Source organism: Myotis myotis, unplaced genomic scaffold, assembly GCF_014108235.1.
Source record: "Myotis myotis isolate mMyoMyo1 unplaced genomic scaffold, mMyoMyo1.p scaffold_m19_p_1, whole genome shotgun sequence".
Taxonomy (NCBI): Eukaryota; Metazoa; Chordata; class Mammalia; order Chiroptera; family Vespertilionidae; genus Myotis; species Myotis myotis.
This window is the reverse complement of record NW_023416313.1, coordinates 57958401-57980267: the sequence shown is the minus strand read 5'-3', so window position 1 is coordinate 57980267 and position 21867 is coordinate 57958401. Positions and strand designations below refer to the sequence as shown.

The 21867-nt window shown below is 37.6% G+C and overlaps 1 protein-coding gene across 29 annotated transcripts in view; it reads right to left on the bottom strand.

The window, feature by feature from the left end:
* Positions 1-21867, bottom strand: part of PTPN13 (protein tyrosine phosphatase non-receptor type 13) — a 212291-nt gene that overhangs the window by 149743 nt on the left and 40681 nt on the right. For 28 of the 29 annotated variants that reach the window (XR_004972633.1, XR_004972635.1, XR_004972634.1 and 25 more), the window contains one exon: positions 17627-17746. Coding sequence is in view for 25 of the 29 variants with exons in the window: in XM_036338751.1 (XP_036194644.1) it covers positions 17627-17746 (120 nt within the window). In the remaining 4 variants the exon portion in view is untranslated. Of the gene's footprint in view, positions 1-16928; positions 17076-17626; positions 17748-21867 lie in introns of those variants that run through there. The other variant, XM_036338889.1, reaches the window with a different exon arrangement.

The window sequence follows — 21867 nt, the reverse complement described above, 5'->3', positions numbered from 1 at the left end:
AGTTTTCTATTTATTTCATTGTATTCCTACTTAGCCTAGATCCCCAATTTAGAAAAACTGGTTTAAAATGTAAAATCAAGCCAATTAATACTTATTGAGTAACTATACATATGAAATAGATATTTTCTGTACCTAGTCATTATCTTTAGGTATAACACAAATTATCAAATGAAGATATTTATTTGAATGAACATATATAAACTACAGCATCAGCATATAGTTTTAGAAAAAATGTTATTTGTAGTTACAGCAATTTAATTAACATGAAATTATGTAAGCCTGTCATTCCAAATTGATATTTTGAGCTTTTCTTCAGTAGGAGACAAAAGATATTTTTATTTCCTAGCAATGATCCTTTGTTGCACAAACATACATAATATTTTAATTTTTATTCCTTTTTATTTAAACACTAAACACACGCAAGTCCCCAATCTAACCAAGCCACAACCCCTGGAATCTTGGTAAGGTTTGTGATCAATTAGGCTTATAGTAGTTTTGTTTTGTTATATGCTTGTAAGACTCAAGGTAATTCCAAACCACAAATCTTGGTTAACAAAACACTAATGAGATTGAGTTTAACAAAAGTGATATATAGGCAATCTATGTTAGTAAAGCAAAATTGGTTATGATTATTAAAAGCAACAGGGCTTAAATAGCTAGACAATATGTAGAGAAGCAAGCGAGTCTGAGAATTCGTTTTCTTCTTCAGCAAATCTCCTTGGCCTCCTGATCAAAGAAGAAGCATGAAAGAAAGAGAAACAGTTCCTTTCATTTCTTCTTGGCATCTGTATCATATTCTGAGAAATCTGCCCACTTTATTCCTTTGATATATTAAGTTCCTCCTCTTAGTTTTTCCTTTGGTTTCCACCTTTCCCACCAACCTTCTTTATCCTCAACAATAAAAAGTACACACCCAAAAATTACATGCCAAAATACTAAACAAAATATTTCTTCTAAAATATATATGGCTTAAGGATAGAAATTATGAATTCCTAAAGATCAGGTACAATGCCACTATAGCAATATAACTGAAATACTTGGAAATAATAACTGTTTACAATTTCAGTTATATTCCACTAGTGGCCCGGTGCATGAAATTTGTGCACATTAAAAGGGAATTAATTAGAGGAAATATTTTAATATTGCTATTTGCCCTTTCTCTATAATAGAAGTGTCAAAGATGAAAGAAAATTAGTAAAATGTATATGAAAATCTCCTTCCTGTCAGAATCTTGCCCAGAGTCAAGTCCCTGCCCACCCGTGCATGCCTCAAAATCTCGTGAGACCCAGACCCAGCCGGCCCCACCCCTGTCAAGCCCCGCAGGACGGGGGGCACAGCCTCAGGTCCCCCATCAAGCCCAGCCGGGTGGGGGGCATGGCCTCAGGTCCCCTGGCACAGCCTCAGGTCCCCCGGCCCACCCTCAGGTCCCCCAGCCACGGAGAGAGGGCACAAGGGCTCGAGGGTGCAATGACCATTTGCATATTAGCTCTTTATTATATAGGATAGGTCCATAGTTTTTAAAGGCAGGCGCACGCGCGCACACACACATTCGCACAGCACATTATTTTTAGAGCGCTATTATAAAGAAAACATTACTTTCAACTTTCAAACACTAAGAACTCTAAATTATTCACCCAGAGAATACTCTGGATTTTTAATTTGATTCTCCAGTCTTTATTACTTTTAGTTACTTTTTGAAGTATGATTCAAAGGGAGGGTCAGCTTTGTTCATTGTAATATTGAAACAAAGTTATTTTCCAAAGCATCTGCCTTTGGGGGCTTGAGAAATTAAGAAAGCACACAGACCTTCTGTCTCCTCAGTCACTGAGATTTTTATGTGAATTCTGAAGAAGGGGCACAGCATCCTGCACAGTATATTTTAAAAACTTTCGTAGGGATTCAGAGGTGCATAACAATCTACCCGACACATACATAAAGACCACTAATAGGATGGTATCATAGCTCAATTAAGTTCTCCTTGACTTTCTATGTCAATTGACTGATACTTAAGAACATCATGGAGTATGCATGACTTATATCCTCCCCTAATTTTTATAAAAAAATTTTTTCAGCTTATAGAGCCACTAGTGAGGCATTTTATAAGACTTGTGGCAAGCCAGAAAGTGTTACAACTATTTTATACAAATTCTAATAAAGTCATTTTGAATTAGAAAGGCAAAATGACTATCTGAAATAATTTTAAACTAGAAGTGAGACCTGAGTAGCTCTTCTCTGTGTATAAGGAAGCTGAATAAATGACACCAAACTCAGGATATCATTGACTATGAATTCAGAAATAAATTGCCTTACCCACCTAAAAATTTATTTTTAAATCACACTCCTAAAGTAAAGCACAGTACAAATTAACTGCCCACACACATTTTGTTTCTTCTCTGACACTTTCTATAAATCCAAGTAATATCTATATTGTATCTCCTCAGGCTTGGAGTGACCATTTTTTATCTTTTCTACCCTGTCTGATAGATGAATATATCATTAAGCATTCAAGCAGTGCCTAGAAAAGATCCTGGGATTAACACCAATTTCTATTTTCAAGGAAGATCCAAACTTTTCAGAGCAAAATTATTCCACATAAATGTAGTATTTTAGGCAGTGGACTTCTAAAAGAATTTGCTTTAAGGTAGTTTCTTTTTAAAATACACCAGTCATATTTTATTTGACCATCCTATTCAAGCAGTTGTAAAACTGTTCATCGTGAATGGAGAAGTCTATTTAAAAACCCGATCTTATTGCTAGCTTATCAATTTTGTTGAAACAACTCTGGAACCAAGTGCTAAGCTTCTTAAAGCACTCGCATTTATTTTGCCACCTAACAACTTCATGACAGCCTCTGTAGGTCATACAGCTGCCACATTATATTTTGCCAGACAAAATAAACTATAACTGAGGTAATTAGCAATAGAAATAAGTTTTATGGTAAAGGCCTTTTATAAAGCACCAGGTTTTTGGTTTGTTTTTCAATATGGAAGCTTCAAGTTAAAGGAGATCTTCCACCCTTGCTATTGGCATATAGTGGGGGAAGGGAGGAGCACAATTTAAAAAATGATCTCAGCGACTTTTCTTTACTTTTAAAGGCCTGCTCTATACAAAAAAGACCGAAAAACCAGTCAAGGGGTGACTACCATTTATCTCATTCTTGGATAATTGAATGAAAAGGTCAATGAATATTAGTAAATATTTCCAGTTTCAGAGGGAAAAGAAAATATATAGTTTTCTAGGGAGGAATTTGCTTTATTTATGATGATATGATTCCACAGAATCCTGATATATAACTACTTATGAGACATATTTTTGTGATCACTAATGCCATTCTCTCCTGTTCTCCAATCACTGCCCCCCCACCCCCATTTACATTTTAATGAGATTTTCCTTCTCAAAGAATAAAGGGGAAAGGAGGCTTATTTGAACAATAAATATTCCATTTTTCAAAAAGAAATATTAAGGATACATTTCTCATAAAAATGTTAACCATGACTGGTGCTCATCACCCTAAAAAAGTAAAAATATTAACTGTTACTAAGTGATACAAGGCACAAAGCCACCTTTTAATTCCTTTATTTGAGAAAAGAGTAAAGTAATTGTAATATGTATTTTTTGAAAAGCTTGGTTACATAAAGTATATAAATCTCAGAATGCTGAGGAAAAGAAGACAGAAAACATAAGAGTTCACATTGTATGATTCTATTTATGATGTTTATTTCCAGGCAAAACTTAATCTACATGATACGTCATAATAATGATTACTCTTGGTAACCCAGAATTGACTGATTACAGTGGAGCATGTGGGAGCCTTTCTGGGTGCTAGAATTATCCTGGGTGCTAGAATTTTTCTAGCACCCAGTGGTGGTGACGGTGGTGGTTATATGGGTGTACACATTCATAAAATTCTTAAAGCTGTACAGTTAAGAGTAATGCTTTTTACAGTACACATTGTATCTCAACATTTAAACAAAATCCCTACCTATATATATAAAAGGCTAATATGCTAAGTGTCCAACCATCCGACCAGTCGCTATGATGCGCACTGACCACCAGGGGGCAGATGCTCAATGCAGGAGCTGCCGAGCTGCAGTGACTTGGCAGCAGCGGTTCTCAGGTGACGCATCCTGAAACCAGAGAGGAGGAAGCCCAATTCCTCACGGGGCCACGCGATTCTACCTTTGGCCATGGGTTATGTTGTTGCTGGGGCACTGTCAGCCCCTAATCTGGTTTACTGCACTCTTGCGTTTGCATTCCACACCCTGTGTGACAGCAACTTTGCAGAGTGCCCTCTTGCACTCTGGGACCCGTTGGGGGATGTCAGAGAGCTGATTTTGCCCGATCCCTGCAGGCCAGGCCGAGGGATCCCACCTGCCAGAGGGACACCACTCACTCCGCTGACGCCGGGGAGGGTACCTCACTCGGGAGGTTGGTTCCAGGGCGTGTCCGGCCCCTCTCGCCCAGACCTGCCCTGCTGTCCACCTTCTAATTAATTTCCTTTCAATGTGCACGAATCAATGCACCGGGTCACTAGTAAGTATATAAATTGAAACAATAATTATAATGAGTAAAATCACAAAAAATCAGCAAGTATGGCACTAGAGATAGCATGATCCGCAGCAACTTTCCCTTCTAAATGTATGATTCTTTAAGTTTATAAAATGGTCTGTAAAACCTAGAGGCAAATAACTTCAAATCTAAACAAGTGTATTGACTATGTATTTGTGGGACAAGAGAGGTTTACTTTAAGTGCTTCAGACACTTGTTAAACAACTCACATTATTCATTTTTTAAATGCTAGATATTAAATTAATTTCATGTCTTATAGTTTGTTTCCAGGGAACAAGTAGGTTAATTTTATCAGGTTCAAACACATTTAACTTGAAGAACCTGTTAATTCTGGTCTTATAAATGCAGAGCAAGATGTAGCATGTCAAAGACAACTGATACACCCTGTTAAACAGCAAAATTGTGATTGTAGATAATTGGAAATGTAATACAGACAAGTTAGGTTTTGGTCTTTTAAAAGCTCCATACACTATACAAATATTTATGCAAAAGCTCTTAATCCATAAAAACTTTCTATATTTCCTATAAAGGCTTTAAAAAGTCAGGAATTAAATATTTACGTTCTGTGCTTTGTCTCCCTTCTCACACACGGAGCTGCTTGTTCTCCTTTGGTTCTACCACATTGAAAGTTCCACATTTTCCTTCTATGGTTTTATGATTATCCTTACCACATTTAAGAATATTTGACTATGCTAACTCTAAAGTCAATATCTCTACAATTCTCAAAAACAGAATCAAATCTAGAACCAAATAACTTCAAATTAAAACACGTGTATTGACTATGTATTTGTGGGACAGGAGAGGTTTACTCTAAGTGCTTCAGACACTTGTTAAAACAATCCACATTATTCATTATTTAAATGCTAGATATTAAATTAATTTCATGTCTTATAGTTTGTTTCCAGGGAACAAACTGTTTTAATTCCTATTGTTTATATCAATCAAATGTTATTTTATTTGTAATTTTGAAGTTACATCATTCTTAAGGTTTTATACAGCTAATGATTGTTTAGATTTACCATCATGTTGACTAATTCATTTGCTATTTTCTTCCTTCTAACTGAAATACATCTTTTATTAATTTGTTCAGAGACGGTTTTCCTGACAGTAAATACTCTGTTTTCATATGAAGATGTATTGCTTTGATTTTTTTCTTGAACCACGATTTAGGAAGACATCAAATTCTATCTGCACATTCCAGTGCAGTAGCCATTAGACACATGTGGCTTTTGACTGGAAAACATTTTATTTTAAAAACAATGAGTTTCAGCCCAGCTGGTGTGGCTCAATGGCTGAGCATCAACCTATGAACCGAGAGTTCACTGGTTCAATTCCTGGTTAGGGCACATATCCAGTTTTCGGACTCGATCCCCAGTAGGGGGCATGCAGGAGGAGGCAGCCAATCGATGTTTCTCTCTCATTGATGTTTCTATCTCTGTATCCCTCTCCCTGTCTCTCTCTCTCAAATCAGTAAAAACATATTTTTAAGAACAAAACAAAAAATGAGTTTCAAATTAATAAGGAAAAAGGTCAAGCTCTTAATTTAAAAACTAAACAAATTTTGGAAAATATTTGATATATTTTTAAAAAGAAGCTTTAATTAAATAACTGCATAAAATAACTACACATATTGAAAGAGTGCAATTTGATGTTATGACATGAATATACCTGTGAAACTGTTACCACAATGAAGATAACAAACATATCCACCATCCAAATGTTTATTCATATACTTTTGTAATCCCAGTTTCCTCCCCTTGTGTAACTCTCATCGCCAAATAATCAACTGATCAACTTTACTATTATTGTTTAGTTTGTATTTTTTAGAATTTTAGATTAAAATCATACAACATGTATTATTTTTGTCTATTTCCTTCACTCAGTGTAATTCATTATTTTGAAATTAATCTATGCTGTTGCACGTATCAATAATTTGTGCCTTTTTAAAATATATACATTTTTATTGATTTCAGAGAGGGAAGGAGAGGGAGAGAGAGAGAAATATCAATGATGAGAATCATTGACCAGCTGTCTCCTGCACACACTTCCCCCTTGGGGATCGCAATCTGGGCACATACCCTGACTAGGAATCAAACCATGACCTCCTGGTTCATAGGTTGAGGCTCAACCACTGAGCCACACCGGCCAGGCAGTTCGATCATTTTATTGTTTCGTTACATGGACAAACCACAATTTGTTTACCCATTCACCTGTTGATAGATATTTGATTTCTAGCTTTTGGCTACTGCAAAAACAATTTGCTATGAACATTCATGTACCAGTCTTTGTATGGAAATATATTTTCATTTCTTTTGGTAGTACATGTTTATTTAACTTTTTAAGAAACTGCTAAACAGTTTCCAAAATGTAAAACCATACCATTTTCCATTCTTACTAGCCATGTATAAAAGTTCCACTTGCTGTCAAGTCTTTGCTATTCTTGGTGTGGTTAGTCTGTTAAATTTTAAACATTCTAATAGATGTGTACTAGTATTTCTGTGGTCTTAATTTGCATCTTCTTGATGATTAATGATATTAAGAATTCTGGATTTCCCTGATGACTAATAACTTCATGTTATCTTCTTTAGTAAAGTTTCTGTTCAAATCTTTTACCCAATTTGGGAGGGGGGGGGGCGGGTTGTTTGTTCCTTACTATTGAGTTTTGTGAGTTCTTTATATACTATGGATATAAGTCCTATATCCATTATATAACTTACAAATATTTTCTCCCACCCTTTAACTCCTTTCATTCTCTTAATGTATTTAGAAGAGATGCTTTTAATTTGGATAATGTCCACTTTATCTTTTTTTTTTCTTTTACAAATCATGCATTTGGTATTATATTTAAGAACTGTTTCCCTAATCCAGGGTCACAATTATTATCTCCTGTGCTTTCTTCTATAATTTTTACAATTTTAAGCTTTACATTTAAATCTATGACCCATTTTGAATTAGTTTTTGTATGTGGTGTGGGTTAAGATAAAAAATTATTTTTTAAAAATGTTTTGGGCCTGGCTGGCATGGCTCAGTGGTTGAGCATCGACCTTTGAACCAGGAGGTCAGGGTTCGATTCCTGGTCAGGGCATATGCTCGGGTTGTAGGCTCAATCCCCAGTGTAGGGTGTGTAGGAGACAGCTGATCAACGGTTTTCTCTAATCATTGATGTTTCAATCTCTCTCACCCTCTCCCTTCTTCTCTGAAATCAATAAAAATATATTTTAAAAAATTTTTGTATATGGATATACAATTATTATAGTCCCACTAGAGGTCTGGTGCACGAAATTCATGCGGGGGGGGGGGGGTTGTCCCTCAGCCTGTCCTGCACCCTCTCACAATCCAGGACTGCTGGCTCCGAACCATTCGCCTGCCTGCCTGCCTGATTGCCCCTAACTGCTTCTGCCTGCCAGACTGATCACCCCCTAACCACTCCCCTGCCGGCCTGATTGACACCTAACTGCTCCCCTGCCAGCCTGATCGCCCCCAACTGCCCTCCCCTGCTGGCCTGATCACCCCCAACTGCCCTCCTCTGCTGGCTTGATTGCCCCCAACTGCCCTCCCCTGCCGCGACCCTCCTCCTCCACTGGGCCCTGCCTCCACTGTGCACACGGCCATCTTGTGATAGCCATCTTGTGACGATGTTAGGGCGTGATGTGTGAGGGCGTGACAACCACCTAGGTTATTATTAGTATAGATTCCTGGAAAAGACTATCATTTGTATCTTTCTCAAAAATCAATTGACTATATAAATGTTGATCTCTTCTGGACTTTATAATGTTCCATTGATCTATTTGTCTATTTTGATTAATATAGCTTTATAATAAATGTTGAAATAAGGTTATGTGAGTCCTCAAATTTTGGTCTATTTCATGTTGTTTGGGCTATTCTAAATTCACTGAATTGTCTTATGGATTTTAGAATCAACTCACAAATTTCTAAAAACAAACAAAAAAACCATTGGGATTGCATTGAATATATAAAGAATTGAGAAAATTTAGACAACAATATTGATTCTTCTGATCCAGGAGCACAGCGTAGCCTTCCCATTTATTTAGGTCTTCTTTAATTCCTCTCAGCATTGTTTTTTAGTTTTCATTATATAGGTCTTCACATCGTTTGTCAGATTTATTCCTAATTACCAATTTAAAATGCTAACTTACAGGGGAGCAATGGGAAGCAGCAGCAGGTCCCAGGATAACCCCCTGAACCTGTTCCTAAGAACCTCTTTTTTCTGACCTCTCAGTGACCCAAAGCAGCCCGGCCTAGGCTCATTTCTTTCCTATAACATTTCTAGAGCCAAAGCAGTCCCATCGATGCTCTCCCCTGTTGTTTCTCCTATTCTGAGCCCTTCCTCGTTTCACTGTCCCCAGCTTAAATAAACGTACTCTCAAAATCACCTGGACTCATCTTGTGAAACCTTTCCTGCACGAAGTCAAGAACCCACATGCCACAGGCCGGCCTGAGGCAGACCCACTCTGGGCCTGGCCCCTGTCTGGAAATATTTCAACTGAAAGGACCAAGTGAGATCTCGGACAGGGAGAAGCAGTCTTCACAATTTTGTAGATTTCAACATAGAAAAATTGCAGTGTTAGCCCAGCTGGTTTGGCTCAGTGGCTGAACTTCGACCCATGAACCAGAAGGTCATGGTTCTACTGGTATTCCTGGTCAATGACACCTGCCTGGGTTGCAGGTTGGATCCCCAGTAGGGGGCTTACAAGAGGCAGCCAATTGATGTTTCTCTCTCATCATTGATGTTTCTATTTCTCTCTCCCTTCTTCTCTCTGAAATTGACCTATAGATATAAAGAAAAATTGCAATCTTAGCCGAAAAAAGTACCATGATTAATTGGTGATGTTTGTCATGGCATGCGAAGGAAGAGGGTGGGATTTATGCCATGTATTTGCCATCCCTCATCTGGATAGCCTTTAGTCTTCCAGTGACTTTTTAAAAAATGATTTTATTGATTTTAGAGAGAGAAGAAAGTAGATGGAGAGAGAGAAATATTGATGAGAGAGAACTATTGACCAGCTGCCTCCTGATCTCTCTCCACTGAGGATCGAGCCTGCTAACCAGGAATCAAACTGGTGACCTCTCAACCAGGATGCACTGGACACATTGGATGGTGCATAGGACAACACTCAGCCAACTGAGCCACACCAGTCAGGCCAGTTTTTTGTTTGTTTGTTTGATTGATTGTTTTTTAATGTGCAGAAACCTCTTCAGGGTCCCTAATTACAGAACATCATGAAGATTCAATCAAGGGAATCATCCTCTGGGGTTTTTCCACTTACTTTTCATAATTGCTTCCTACATGACTAGTGTACAAAAAAAGTTACTTTTCTTTCTTTAATCCTCACCAGAGGATATGTTTTTGTTGATTTTTAGAGAGAGAGGAAGAAAGAGAGAAACATCGATGTGAGAAACATCAATCAGCTGCCTCCCATAGGAGGGATCGAACCCTGACCAGGGATCGAACCCAAAACCTAGGTATGTGCCCTGACCAGGAATCAAAACTGAAACCTTTTTTGGTGAACAGGACGATGCTCTAACCAACTGATCTTACCCTACCAGGGCTACAAAAGGTTACTTTCAATCCTCCACTTCCTACCAAGTCTATTTCCTTGTTCACAGAGAGCCAGCTAGACTATCTCAGACCCTCTAGCAGAAAAGTATGATCTAACAGCAATTATATTTGCAACATCCTGTGCACTTTGGTCCCACAGTCCATCATTCAGAATTAGAGCTAGAACTTTCTATCTCAATTTTTTTATTGGAGTTGCTCATGTGTGCTCCTGGGTCCTGATTCCTATGTGCTATCTGTGAAAAAACCTCAAGATTTTTCTTTATCAGAAGGCAAGTTTCCTCAATGGGGGCTAGAGCCCTCATGTGACCAAGGAGAAGGCCAGAGCCTGTGCTACAGCTTGGACAGCAGGAGACGGTTTTTCAGAAACCAGTCACTGACTAGACACAACTCAAGATCCAAAACTTGCCTGGCCAGTGTGGCCCCGTGGTTAAGCATTGACCCATGAACCAAGAGGTCACCAGTTGGATTGCGGGTCAGTGCACATGCCCGGGTTGAGGGCTAGATTCCCAGTTGGGGACGTGCAGGAGGCAGCTGATTGATGTTGATGTTTCTCTCTCATCGATATTTCTATCTCTCTATCCCTCTCCCTTCTTTTTTCTCTAAAAAAAAAAAAAATACTGGTGGGGAGAGGTCCTCATTTCCACATGTTGCTCCTGGAAGTAGATTTCTTTTATTATTATTTTTTAAAATATATTTTTATTGATTTCAGAGAGGAAGGGAGAGGGAGAGAGAGATAGAAACATCCATGATGAGAGAGAATCATTGATCTGCTGCCTCCTGTATGCCCCCTACTGGGGATCGAGCCCACAACCCAGGCATGTGCCCTGACCGGGAAACAAACCATGATCGGCCTAGTTCATAGGTCAATGCTCAACCACTGAGCTACGATGGCCAGACGAGGTAGTTCTTTTTTATTGACAGGTGTGTGTGTTTTTTTAAATGAGGAACTGATGTTGCATCTTATTGTGTTTTCTACATCTACTGAGATGATCATATGGTTTTGCTTCTATTTAGTTTTAAAATATAGTGAATTATACTGATTGATTTGTGAATGTTAAACCAATCTTGTATACCTAGGATCTACTTGATCATGATGTATTATCACTTTTATATATTGTTGGAATCAATTTGTTAAAATTTTGTTAAGACTTTTTGCATTAGTGTTCATAAGGTATATTGGTCTATAGTTTTACTTTCCCTAATGTATTTGTCTGGTTTTGATATTATAGTAATGCTAACTTCATAGAATTAATGGAGAAGTATTTTCTAATTTTCTATCCTCTTCAAGTATTTGATATAGAATTACTTTTTCTTCTTTGAATTTTTAAATTTCCCTAGTGAAGCAATATGGGCCTAGAATTTTCTTCATGGGACATTTTAAACTATATATGCAATCATCTTAATAGGTAAAGGCAATTCGGGTTGTCTGTTTTTTTGTGAGTGAGCTTTTTTATTTGGTAGTTTGTGTCTTTTCAGGTGTCCATTTTATGTAAATTATTAAAATTTCCAACAATTTTATTAATAGTTTTTCTTATTATTCTTTTAATATCTGTATAATATAAAGTGATGTCACTTTTGTCACAGACATTTTTCTAAATATACTGTTGCAATGCTCATAGAAGAGCTATCAATTTTAATACTTTATTTTAATGTGTAAATAAAGTGACTTTACATGTCTAAATAGGTACTGCTCTTAAAGCTTACTTTAAAATAGTTGTATCGTTTTTACTGTGCAAATATTAATTCTTATAAGTTATGTAAACTAGGCCTTGTTTCTTTATTTCTAAAAATTATTAGTCAGGTGAAATGGATGAAGGTCTTTCTAGTTCAAATAGTTTAATTTCATAAATAAAAATATATGTGTATGTGTGGCTCTGAGTTTATATAGTTCTTACATGTTTATTTCCCTTTTGATAGCAAAGATATTTCCCTGAAAGTATTATTCAATGAAAGCAATTTTATAAAATAAAAACAGGAAGCACTTAATATTTCATGTAATTCAGCTGATAAAAATAACAGGTCATTCTCTAGTAAGACTATTTGTTTAAATAGGTACCTAAAAATTCTAATTTTTAAACACTTCTTAATGAGTGAAGAGCAGAGTTATTTATTTAATATCTGTCCTAGTTATCTGTAGTAACTTGTAGTTTTCACTCATGAGTATAAAAAGCATTTATAATGAAATACAGCCAAAGGATTCTATATACCCTGCTCTCTGTAATCCTATCCAAATTTGTTTTCCAAAAACAATAAGAAATGTGACATGATCTCCTCAATTTTCCCAGGACACTTGCTGGTAACTCTGAATTTGTTTATGCAGAGTTACATTAACTTTACTTGTTTGTTTTTAGTACTTCTCTTTATCAGAATGCTTTGTTATCTTTTAAACTGTTTAATTTACAAATTTCATGAATTTATTATTTTTTTTGTTAAACAGGGAACCAGAAATGATTACAGGCATAATAAAAGGAATTTACATGGGATTTCTGTCCTTGCCTAAGCCAGGGAGACTGGGTCTTTCCCTCTCATTAGTTGCGAAGAGGCAATTTTCACAACAACCAATCAACTACTTTATACCTTAAAATTCCACAGATTCAAATGATCAATTTTTTGCAAAGAGCAATCATTTCATCACTTTTTTTTTAAAAAAAATCACTGTTTGGGCAACTAATATAATTGTAAGCTAATTTTTCCAAGGCAGCAATAATATCCTAGAATGTGTATGAGAATGACATTGCTTTTTATTATCTAGGACCACTAAGCTACTGCATGAGTTTATCCATGATGTAAAAGCTAAAATCTTAAATGTCTATGTTTTTCAATCAGTTAATAAGCTATGCTTTCCAATCTGTTAACAAAATGGAATAAGAAGCATATAATTAGGAAGGGAGGACCCTTAATAAAATTTCTCCAGAATTTTTACTTCAATGTCCACATTTAATTTTCAATTTAATTGGCCTTAGCTGGCCAAAAATAGTGAAATCCAGCTACCTACTATTTATAAGAAATACCTAAGTTTCAACACAGATAAGATGAACATGAAGAAGGAAAGATCTTCTAGGTAAATGACAAAGAATAGGAAGCACAGGTGGCAATGTTAAGAGTAGACTAGGTAGAATTTAAGGTGAAGAGTAAAAAGAAAAGAAAGGCTTAATTTAAATCAATAAAATATCCAATCTATTTAAATTAGCCATTATACATATTACATAAAATTTCATGAAAACACATGATGACAGCAAGACAGACAAAAACATCATATAGTGGAAGATTTTAACTATCCCGAAAGATTTGGTAGATCAAGTATACAAAGCAATAAAAACCTAGACAAATTTTCAAAGCATATGCATGAAGAAGCTTAAATTATACCCTAGGCACAGAAAGTACTTTCCAAATTCCCACATTATTTACAAAATTAGACCATGTGCAAGACCACAACCAAATCTCAAACAATTCTAAAAAGTAATCACACAGATTGCAAATTTTAATAAATACAAGACAAAACGAAGAAACTTACATCTAACACAGGAAAACCAATTATTATCAAAACTATCAAATAAATGTTTAGAATTATACATTTGAAAAAAGTTTTACCTTTCCTCCTCTGAAGAGAAATTCATATGAATATGGTGTTTTCCAACAAAGTCATGCTTAGCAATGGTTATTTTTTAAATATTAACCACAAGTTTGTATGTGTGTGTTTTTTAAAGGCTAAAATTGCAAGGAGACTCAAAAAGATGAAGAAATAATTACCCTGACCTGTGTTCAATAACCCTACAGTAGAAATGCTTAGTACCAGCCTTTTATTAATAGGAATGTCAACTTTCACTTAAATACTGAAAAACACACAGGAACATACAGGTTAAAAAAGGTAGGAAGGGCCCTAGCTGGTTTTGCTCAGTGGATAGAGCATCAGCCGGCGGACCAAAGGGTCCCAAGTTGGATTCCTGTCAAGGTCATATACCTTGGTTGCAGGCTCCTCCCCAGTCCGGGCCCTGGTCAGGGCTTGTGCAAGAGGCAACCAATCGTTGTTTCTCACATAAATGTTTCTCTATGTCTTTCCCTCTCTCTTCCACTCTCTAAAAATCAATGGAAAAATATCTTTGGATGAGAATTAACAAAAAAACAAACAAACAAAAAAATACCACAAAAACAAAAAGGAAGAAAAAGCCATTTCTAAGAACCAAAACTAGATACAGAAAAGAGAAGAAAACAAATTTTAGAAAAACAAAAATTCTTAGAGACCATTGTATTTCATCTGCTTTTATTTCACTAACAATACTAGTCATTATTCATAAAGGTGTTTACTACAGAAACACAAAATAAGCAAACTAATATATGTATCCCCGCTTTTTGAAAGTCTGTTTTACTCCACTTGGCTTTTATTAAAGATCTATATTAATACCTGTCTTTGCTAACTGAAAGAAATCCAAAGAGGATTTTAGCTTTTACCAAAAAAGGTGAAAATACAGCACTCGGCATTTGTCTTGCAGAGAGCCATTACAGAGGCAGGGCACCTGGGCAGTGAGAGTGGTACTGCCAAGCTCTTCCCAGTGAACCTGAGGGTCCTTACGATGTTGATTAAATTTAGCTTTAAATCCTAGCTTCAGAAATCATCTCTCTCTCTCTATCTCTCAGAGACATAGTCTTTTCCCTGGATAATCAGCAACTCTGGGGGCAGCAGAAGATAGCAGCCAGGATCTGACTAATATTGGTCACAAGGTCTAGACCTCTGGCCAGCTAAAGATAACATGTTGAGCTGTTATGTATCAGTGCCTGAGTCCTAAGGTGGAAGGGCCCCCCGGCCCTGGCTACTCTCCCATGAGACTGGATGGAGGAACAAGGGAACAGATCTCAAAACTGTCCTCAAGATAGAAATAAATGATTACTCTTCCTCACCTCTAACCAATCAGTTCCCAGCATGACCCCGAAGCCCTAACCCACAGTGTCTTGCGATTTTGCCCTATATACTCTGTAAGCTACCCGGTCGTGGGGAGTTCGGGCTTTGGAGCACCAGTTTGCTGGTCTCCTGGATGGCGCCTCCACTGCAATTCTCCATTTTTGGTGTTTGGCTGTCAGTGCCGTGTGGATGAACTCTCTGTTCTATAACACCTGGGAACCACACTCAGCATCAAGCTCTCACGGCTTTGAACTGTATCTGTGAGCATCTGTGCTTTATCTCCATTTACCTTGTATATCCGTTATAAAAGTGTGTTCTAAGGTAATCAGAAAAGCCTAAGAGAACTTGTAAAGGTGTTAACATAAAACTAGATGTAATTAAACATATTTGGCATGATTTGGTAGGTTATTGGGAGATCTGGAAACACTAAAAATTTTTTCCATACAAATTAATGGCACTAGCTTCTTTGATTTACATATTTCAGCTTAACAAAAGCTGAATTTTCATAGGAATGCTCTGCTTTCATATAGAAGGGGAAACCTGTATTTTATTTCAGGTCAGTAAGGGAAAAAAAAATACTTGTGACAAAAAATGACAGTGTGCTATCAAATACAAGAAATAAAAAATCCTAGATTTCAGAGAAACTCAATCACATAAGCAAAATTTTCCTCCAAAATAGAAATTTCCAACTGGCAGTCCTAATAGTTGGTAATCTCCAGATGGCCAAGGAATCCAAATTCAATTTGTCTATATTACTGATGCTATTCTGTGAACTGGACTGAAGGCCTATGGTAACCAACTCCCATGGACAGTGTTTAGGACATAGCTGCCTTACAATTAATTTTATAACACATCCAGTAAGTCTCTTTATTGTAACGTGCCAATATGTTATGCAATAATGACAAGTACTTTACAATCAGACACTCAATCTCTATTAAATTATGAAATTTGAAAGAAAGAGTACTCAAGAGTATGCAAGATGCTTCTATTCCTTGAGTCATGGCTAGGGCAGTGATCCTGCCATTAGTATAATAAAAAGGTATTATCTCTCCCTCCTCTGAAGGAACATCTGTAATTCTTATTGTCTCTATCACTCATTTGGCACTCTGTTTCATATGCATCTGATTTGAATAAATCCCTTAAGGGCAACAGTAACTTCTTATCAGGATCTTCCATGCAATACCTCACAACTCAATGTTTCTTAAATATTAACTGACTATTGTTAATTAACTGAGTAATGCCACCAACATACCCTTTCTTCAACAACACCTTTGGAGCATGGCTACCTGTTTTATAGTCTAGAGTGCCTGCCTATCCTTTCAAATTTTCTGAAAAAAACTAAAATAAAGCAAACAAAGCTACAAGGTCTATTAAAATAGCTGGATTTTAGGTAAGTGGCATTAAATAAAAGGAATTACTTTTCTTTAGATTTATCCTAATTCTAATCAAACATCCAGTTACAGCAGAATTGGGTGGGAGCTAACACTGTTTTGTTTAAGTTCCAGTCCCTGGATGGGAAAATAACAGCAAATCAAGAATGATGACAAACTTTACCATCTGTCCCCAATCTGTACTCAATCAATGGTCACCCCTACAACTTCCAAAAAGGTCCCCATGCCGTTAGTAAGTAATTCAAACATAAAATGCATCAGAATATCCTTAAAAACTTGTTAAAACACAAGCTGCTGGCCTGTACCCCCAGGAATTTCTTATTCAGTTAGGTCTACAGTAGGCCTAAGTATTTGCATTTCTAATACGTTCGCAAGGTGATGCCAATGCTACTCATCCAGGGACCAAACTTGCAGAATTATAACCTCATCTATGTTTGTTTATTGTGCCTGATTAATTCATTCCAATCAAAGATGAAGTTTGATTCTTTACCTTCTGTTCTAAACAGGTGTTGTTGATATGGTGTAAAAGCTTCACATGGAACTTTTCAGCATGATATCAAATGTTTTTGGTCAACCAATGGGTGACTCCTTCATTTTTCCGGCTCCAAAATGCCACATGACCATTTGGAGCAGGTGACTACCTCCACAGGGAAGCACCAAGTAAGTTATTCAGTATACATTATTCCAATTTAGAGTTACAGGGATAAACATATTATTCTCTCTGCCAGGAATGTTTTCCCCTCCTCCTTAACCTCCTTAACCTGGTAAACCTCTCCTTTCCTTTCAGGTCTTAGCTTGATATATGCAGGGAGGCCTTTCTTTTCTTTCCCATGACCACGTCAAATTCTCCTACTATGAGTTCTCATAGAATCCCTGGATCCTCTCCTATGTAGCCTTGTCATGGTTGAATTTTTTACATTTGTTTATTATAAATATTTTATTAATAGTTGTTTTCCACACTGGACTATAAACTCCCTACAGAGAACATTTTTTTTTATTTTGATCATCATTATATTTTAGTCCCTAGCACAGTATCAGGCACATCAAAGATGTTCAAATAAAGGTAAAAAAAAATCTGAGCTTTTTTAGCCCTAAGAGAGGTAAGGAAAGTATTCTTCTACACTCTGCCCCTTTATCAATTTTCAGCTACCCAATATTCAAAATTAAGAAAAGAAAAAGAAGACCTACCTTTCCTGAATAATTCTTGAAGACTTTCAGCACTTTGATTTAATACAGCCCATATTTCTTCCTCCTGAAGGGGTCCACCCCGAACCTCCAGGGCCTCAGCTAGCGACACGTGCATATTACCTAGGAAACAAAGGTAACAGATGGTCTACACATCAAGTTTACTGCACTTGCAGGAGTGAAAGTTCTCATCTATAAGGTCCCTGTCTACCTAATTTTTCAATATGGCTTTCAATCTAAATATAATCCTACAGTTAAACTCATAGAGGGTAAAGGTATTGAAGGAGGGGAAAAAAATCAAAACAATTACTTGCCCTAGTACAATAGCGTCAACCTCAGAGACAGAACTAGAGAATAATGGTGACGACTATTTCGTGGGAGAAGACAGAGAGAGGCAGGGTCCCAGGAGGCCAACGTGCAGATGATTAAACCAAACCAGCCAGACTGAACTGAAGACCTTTCAGATTACAGTTCCAAGTTTCACCCTACCCATCCAGGTAAAATGAGCAGGAGGAGTAGACAGGAGACCCTATAGACATACTGGGAGAAGTTGTGAATAAGATGGAGTATCTGTCTTCCATTCATTGATTGATTTCTGTATCTCCAACATATACACTATAATCCTATATAACAAAAGCTAATATGCTAAGTGTCTGTCCGTTTATTCAACTGTTAGACCAGTCACTACGAGGCACACTGACCACCAGGGGGCAGACGCTTTGACCAGTAGGTTAGTTTGCTGCTAGGGTCTGGCCTATCAGGACTGGGCAAGATGGGCCGGACACGCCCTGGAGCTCTCTCCCTGGTCCCTCCCCAGCCAGCCAACCTCCCATGGTCCCTCCCCATCCAACAGACCCCTATCAGCCCTGATTGCCCCATCAGCCCCCATCGGGACTGGGCGAGACAGGCCCGACACACCCTGGATGAATCCGTGCACCAGGTGGGTTTCAGCCCCATCCCCGTAGGCCAGGCCGAGAGACCCCAGTGGCGCATGAATCCGAGCACCGGGTCTCTAGTATACTAGAACTATAAATCGTACACTGAATGGACTCAACTATTTCTAGACCCAGCTTTGCTGCTGAGGAAGTTCAGAACAGGCCTCCCCAAAGTGTGCCACTTTAGCATGTGAATTATTTTGAGTTGATGGCAAATTGAGACCCTGCAGGCTTGTGAGAAACTTAAATCTCTCCTCAAAGAATTTAAATTTGGGGCCTTGCCCATTAAAGGAGTTATTACTAGAGATTACTTCCCCCCCCCCCCCCCCCCTATCTCGAGGACTTGGAAAACATCTAATTACTGAACATCTGCTCTACTTTTCATCCTTAAATGACCTTCTTCCCCTCGGCAGCCCCAAGTTGCCTTACCTCACCCTTAGTTCAGAATGCCATATTATACCTCCTTTAACTTTCTGTCTCTGAACCTCTTGTGTTTGTGGGGTATCTGACTCTCCCATGTACGTGAGGTTCCCATACATACATATGTAATTAAATTCGTTTATTTTCTCTTGTTAATCTGTCTCATGTAAATTTAATTATTAGACTAATAGAACTGTAAAGAGTAAAGTTTCTTCCTCACCTACACTGCCAACTTACCATTTGCCCTTGGGAAAATAATTTCACCTTTAAACCTGTTTCCCATTTGTGACGTAGGAATAATAATAATAATAATCCTCTGGGGACTATGACAAGGAAAGAGGTTATTCCTATAAGCATCTTCATAATCTAAGACTCTATAAAAATTTGGAAAGGTGCCTTTGTGATAACATTTTTGTAGGGTCAATTTTTTCAGTGGCATTCAATTAAGTAGGTGATCTATTGATACCATTTAAGGTTTCCTTGGGTCTCAATAATCCTATTTTCCTTTTGGAAGGAAAAATGCAGCTAGTCAAAACTTCCTATATAGATTTTCCTGAATTGATACTTCTTGAAAAGAAAATTGCACTTTACAGTGATTACTAAAATTTCTACCCAGACCAAACCAATTCAAGCACAATGGCAATGTATATATTATGGTAGGCAGAAGCAGATGGGTTGGGAAAAGAAGCTATGAAGCTAAAGGGAGTGAAAAACATTAAATACTTATTTTCTGTAATATGTCTTTTGTTAAATTTTAAAATTAACCTATAAAAGGCTAACAGGAAAAGCTAATAGCTTCTTTTAATTTACATTTATGATAGTTTAACTCAGAATGAAAAAAGCAACTCCAGCAACAAAATGAGGCCAGCCTTGTCCTGTTACTTTCCGTTTCAAATGTGTCCTATAGCATTTTATGCTTAGGGTCTGCCTTGAGGGGTATCTACTTAAATGTACAATGTGGTAGTTCAAAGGGAAGATATAAACCCTGGCCAGGTGGCTCGGTTGGTTGGAGTGTTGTCCTGTACACCAAAAAGTTGCAGGTTCGATTCCTGTTTAGGGCACATTCCTAGGTTTTGGGTTCGATTCCCAGGTTGGGGCACATATGGGAGGCAACTGATCAATGCTTCTCTCCTACATTGATGTTTTACCTCTCTCTCTCTAAAAAAAATAAAATAAAATAAATAATAATAATAAAAAAACATATCCTCAGGTGAGGATTAAAAAAAGGGAAGGAGGAGACGATACTACTTTAAAAAGCCAAAATAGTTTTTATTTAGCCTGTATAAGAAGTATGATTATTTATTCAGATTAAACCACCAAAAATTCCCTAGGCTTTTTTTTTTTGCTTTTTTTTCTCCCTAGGCTTTTCATGTACTTTATCATATGATAAAAAAGGAAAAATGTTTAAATTCAACTTATTAAAGGGAAAAACAGAAACTGATTCCTAAGAGATATTCTGAGTTGTCTTCTAAATAAAACAGTATATTAAATTGGAATTTTTTTAATAGAGGCATCCAGATACTATTAGCAATCAGTAGTAATATAACTTGTGAAAAAAGACTATTCTGTTATAAATTTCCACAGTGATATGTCCGAGAACCAGTTAGATAGCTCTAAAGCCAACACACAGGCATGAAGAGTAGAGAGAAAATTGCCAAAGGATCTCTTTGAAAAGAGTTGTGCTGGTTTTCATACTTCTCCAAAGCAGGAGGGGTGTGGAAAAAGTGTCATTTTTTCACATCAAGCCAGTGAAAGAAGCTCAATGGGACACATTGGAGTGCTTGGTCCCTAGAGTGTGTGTGTGTGGGGGGGGGGGGGCGGTGTAGAGGGAGAGGGCACATCTGTTCTTGGGGAGCAGGCCTAAGCCAGCAGGTGGGCATCCCCCAAGGATCCCAGATTGTGAGAGGGCACAGGCTGGGCTGAGGGAGCCCCCGTGTGCATGAATTTTCATGCACCAGGCCTCTAATGAAGGGGGAAGGGTAGGAAGAGATTAACCAAAGATCTTATATGCATAGTAGAGGCCCAGTGCACAGATTTGTGCACCGGTGGGGTCCCTTGGCCTGGCCTGCAGGAATCAGGCCAAAACTGGCAGTCCAACATCCCCTGAGGGGTCCTGGATTGCGAGAGGGTGCAGGCCAGGCCGAGGGACCCCACCAATGCACAAATCCACGCACCAGGCCTCTAGTATGGATACAAATTCTTTGGTTAATCTCTCCCCACCCCACCCCACCCCACCCCTGCCTTTCATCAGTCTATTCCATGCTTCTATGTCTCTGGATCTATTTTGTTCATCAGTTTATTTTGTTCATTAGATTCCACATATGAGCAAGATCATGTGATACTTGTCTTTCTCTGACTGGCTTATTTTACTTAGCATAATACTCTCCAGACCCCTCCATGCTGTCTCAAAGGGTAAGAGATCTTTTTTTACTGCTGCATAGTATTCCATGGTGTCACTGTATCACAGCTTTTTCATCCACTCATCTATTTTTTAAAATATATTTTTATTGATTTCAGAAAGGAAGGGAGCCTGGCTGGCGTGGCTCAGTGGTTGAGCATCGACCTATGAACCAGGAGGTCACGGTTCAATTCCCAGTCAGGGTACATGCCTAGGTTGGGGACTCAATTCCCAGTATGGAGCATGAAGAGGCAGCCAATCAATGATTCTCTCTCATCATTAATGTTTCTATCTCTCTCTCCCTTCTTCTTTGTGTGTGTGTGTGTGTGTGTGTGTGTGTGTTTAAATTTATTTCAGAGAGGAATTTTTTCATATATCTCTTGGCTATCTGTATGCCCACTTTGAAGACGTATCTATTTAGGTACTTTGTCCACTTTTCCATTGGATTGTTTGTCTTCCTTTTGTTAAGTTGTGTGAGTTCCTTATATATT